General features: G+C 30.4%; 2 protein-coding genes across 2 annotated transcripts in view; both read left to right on the top strand.

Annotated features, from left to right (window-relative positions):
- LOC108691618 (putative odorant receptor 85d) overlaps positions 1-2,308 on the top strand; it is a gene marked incomplete at its 5' end in the record, with an annotated part of 7,012 nt that extends 4,704 nt beyond the window's left edge. Inside the window, 6 exons of the mRNA XM_018199460.1 lie at positions 801-918; positions 1,030-1,291; positions 1,645-1,749; positions 1,836-1,955; positions 2,052-2,184; positions 2,258-2,308. Coding sequence (XP_018054949.1) covers positions 801-918; positions 1,030-1,291; positions 1,645-1,749; positions 1,836-1,955; positions 2,052-2,184; positions 2,258-2,308 — 789 coding nt within the window. The remainder of the gene's footprint in view (positions 1-800; positions 919-1,029; positions 1,292-1,644; positions 1,750-1,835; positions 1,956-2,051; positions 2,185-2,257) is intronic.
- Positions 2,309-2,927: 619 nt separating this feature from the next.
- LOC108691631 overlaps positions 2,928-3,513 on the top strand; it is a 2,230-nt gene continuing 1,644 nt past the window's right edge. The window contains exons 1-2 of the mRNA XM_018199472.1: positions 2,928-3,062; positions 3,144-3,263. Of these exons, the coding sequence (XP_018054961.1) occupies positions 2,928-3,062; positions 3,144-3,263 (255 nt within the window). The remainder of the gene's footprint in view (positions 3,063-3,143; positions 3,264-3,513) is intronic.

Below are 3,513 nucleotides of genomic sequence, written 5' to 3'. Positions count from 1 at the left end.
TATATATATATATATATACATAACGCAAACCATAAGTTTTCAATACTCGTATGACCCAGCTAACGCTAAATATTCTTGAAATATTCATAAAATATTCATAAATATTCATAATTTCTAAAATCCTAAAAAAAAACATTCTAAAAGATTCCTAAAGTTCCAAAAAAATATTCTAAAAGAATTCCGGAATATTTACGGAATGTAAAAGCAACATTCAAATATCGATTAAAAATTCCATTTATATATCATTACATATTCCGAGAATATTCCATATACCATATGTTCCCCGAAATTTTAATTTTTCCAGAAATTCTGATAATCCTTGAATCAATTTTTAAAATTTTTCCTTGAAAAATACACTTGACCTTAGAACCCAATGACCCCCCTCAATGACCTTAGAACTCAATTTGAGACTTACTTTAGGCGAAATGCTGCGCTCCATATATTATCTCCTAGATAATTCTTGTTAACGAGTAAATGCTTTCCGCCGCATCTATCGGCGGATATATATATTGCTCGCTCGCTCGCGATTTTCGTGATATACAATATTCTGAATGTTTCATCGGCATTTGTATTCTGTCATGATTCTTTTACTGAATCGGAATACCTATTCGGCACATTGAGAATATGAATCGAATTTTCTATAAATATTTAGTTAACTGGGAACACAGCCTAATACTATCGTTTTATAATGTTTGAATTATATTTTCAAGTATATAATAGCTCTTCAGCTTTAGCATTCCATTTTATAATAGTATATTAATTTACAAAGATGCCCATTGCTAATCAAGTCTTATTGTTAGATGAAAGATCTCACTGATCGTTTATACGTCAACTGGAATGCATTGGAAACTTCAGAAGAATACAACATTATGAGGAAATATGCCAAAAATGGTAGACGATACTCTCTAGGATACTCATGTAAGAATAAATTGTGCAATCTCTATCCGCATCTTCTTATCTCTGCTCTTTTTGTTTTAAAAATTAATAATTTAATAATTATTAGATAATTATTTCATTTTTTTTGCGTAGTGTATTGCTTTGTAGCTCTTTATCTGTTCCTATCAATGTCTCTTATACCGCAACTGTTGGATGTTGTATTACCTCTCAACAAATCCCGCTCTATTCTATTGACGTATCCAGGATATTACTTTGTCGATGAAAGAGAATACTTTTTTTACATCTTCTTTCATGCTATCGTAGCCTGGGAAATTGCTATGATTGGAATAGTCGCCCACGATTGTATATTTGTAACTTATGTTGAACATGTTTGCAGTATGTTTGCTGTAGTCGGGTAAGTGAATAATTTAATATGCATTGTAAACGAAATGAATATTTTTATAATTTTATTTCGATTCCACATGAAATGGATAATACCTTACAAATTGCTTGTAGATTTCGTCTTGAACATTTATTTTATAATCGCAATGACCAAGTGAAGACTATAAATACGGATGATGCATACTGCAAAAGAATCGCGTTCATTGTACATGTACATCGAAAAACTTTAAAGTAAATGTATAAAATCGAATAAAATACCATTATAATACGGTAACGGTGTAATGTGGATTTCCATTTAAAGATAAACAAATATCCGGACACAAATTCGAATCATCATTAAAATCTTATATCTCTCGTTTGTCACAGGTACGCGCAACTTCTTGAAGATACGTTTAACGTATCTTTCGCTATGCAAATATTAATAGTAACAATAGGAATGAGCATTACCTTGCTACAAGTATGTATTCATTTGTATAAAATGGTATATGTATGCACTATGCAAAAAATTAAAATATACTTACATTTTTTATCCTGAAGATGATGCAGCAGAACAACAGTAATATTTTAGAATCAATGAGATACGCATTATACATTATTGGTGAACTGATACATTTATTTTTTCTGAGTTTTGAAGGGCAAAAATTGATAGATCATAGTCTTCAAATACGCGACAAAATGTAAGATTTTTCTTTCTAAAAAAAAAGATGTTTATCACTCATCTCACATATTTTTGTTTTCCATTCTTATATTTTATGCGAAATACAAATTTATAGATACAATAATTGTTGGTATAAAGTATCCATAAAGTCACAAAAATTAATTATATTGATAATGATAAAGACTCTTCGATTGAGTTTCTTAAGCGCTGGCAAAATTTATATTTTCTCTTTAGAGAGCTTCACTATGGTAAGACCTGATTATTACAAGCAAATAATGCTTTGGAGTTCCTTTAACGACAAGTTACACTTTTATTTTAAAGGTTCTACAAACTTCAATGTCATACTGTACGGTACTTGCATCCTTTCAATAGCTTATATTATTAGCCGGCGATTAATTGCGCTGTAGCATATCATTATCGAAAGCACATATCATCTTTGTGAAATTCTCCTCTCAATAGTTGTAATTAATCACATATGTACGAAATATTTTCAATTCGTATTAAGTCGATTTGCTCGAATATCCAAGTATTATTATGTATATTGCACATGAATTTAACTTTCCACGAGTCTCTAAACGAGAAGGTTCAACTTTCAGAGAAAAAAAACTAAGCAAAAAAATGAAACTTTCTACTGATCAATATGTTTATTATGTCTAGGGAACTTGCAAAACGGTATAAAGTTTCGCTTTTCTTTACATTATATTTAATGTCAAAGGAATAAATGCCTTTCATGCCCTACGTAAGAATTACGTGTCATACATTGCTGCGTAGAGACACACCATGATTAGTTACACGAAAACTGCAGCTGTTATAGAGGAAGCATATAACATTATATATCATCACTATTATGGATGTATGACATGTTTAATACACACAAAACATACACACACACACACACACGTATATTTTAAATTAATATACCAAGGGCGACAAAGACTTGAATGAAATAAAGTTTTCAAGTTAGTCGACTAGACGAAGCTGTCTTTAAACTATGGATTCCAATTATTACGGGGTTGTTAAAAAAGTATCATCATTGGTTGGTCAATGGCCGTATCAGAATCCAAAAACGAAATTAATCTGTTTGAGCTTCGTGACTTTAAGCACATTTTCTATAGTTATTCCACAAGTAATTGATAACTACAATTTTTTTGATAAAATTGATTATAGGAGCATGATCAAGTGTGGATAAATAAACGTGTATTTCCAGTTGGCTAAATTCGTCCTATGTAACGGAGACATGCAATGTATATTTCAAACTATGGCAGCACATATGTTGACAATTATAACATTAGTGAAGCTATATACATGTCACTTAAACCGATATAAAGTATGTGTTAATCACGTTATGACGCTCTGTGCATCGAATTTATTATATTAATATACGTAGAGAGTATGGTATCTCGAACTATAATTCCATCGTAAAGTACATTTTAAGTTAGAAAAGTTTTACACACACACACACACACACACACACACACACACACACATATATATATATATATATTAGGTGTAGTAAAAAGAAATCCATTATTTTTACATGAAATTGAATGGAAAAATAATGGATTTCTTTTTCCCAC

The sequence above is a fragment of the Atta colombica genome, unplaced genomic scaffold (assembly GCF_001594045.1).
Source record: "Atta colombica isolate Treedump-2 unplaced genomic scaffold, Acol1.0 scaffold48, whole genome shotgun sequence".
NCBI lineage: Eukaryota > Metazoa > Arthropoda > Insecta > Hymenoptera > Formicidae > Atta > Atta colombica.
Note: the sequence above shows the minus strand (reverse complement) of the source record. Positions and strands in the feature narration are given on the sequence as shown.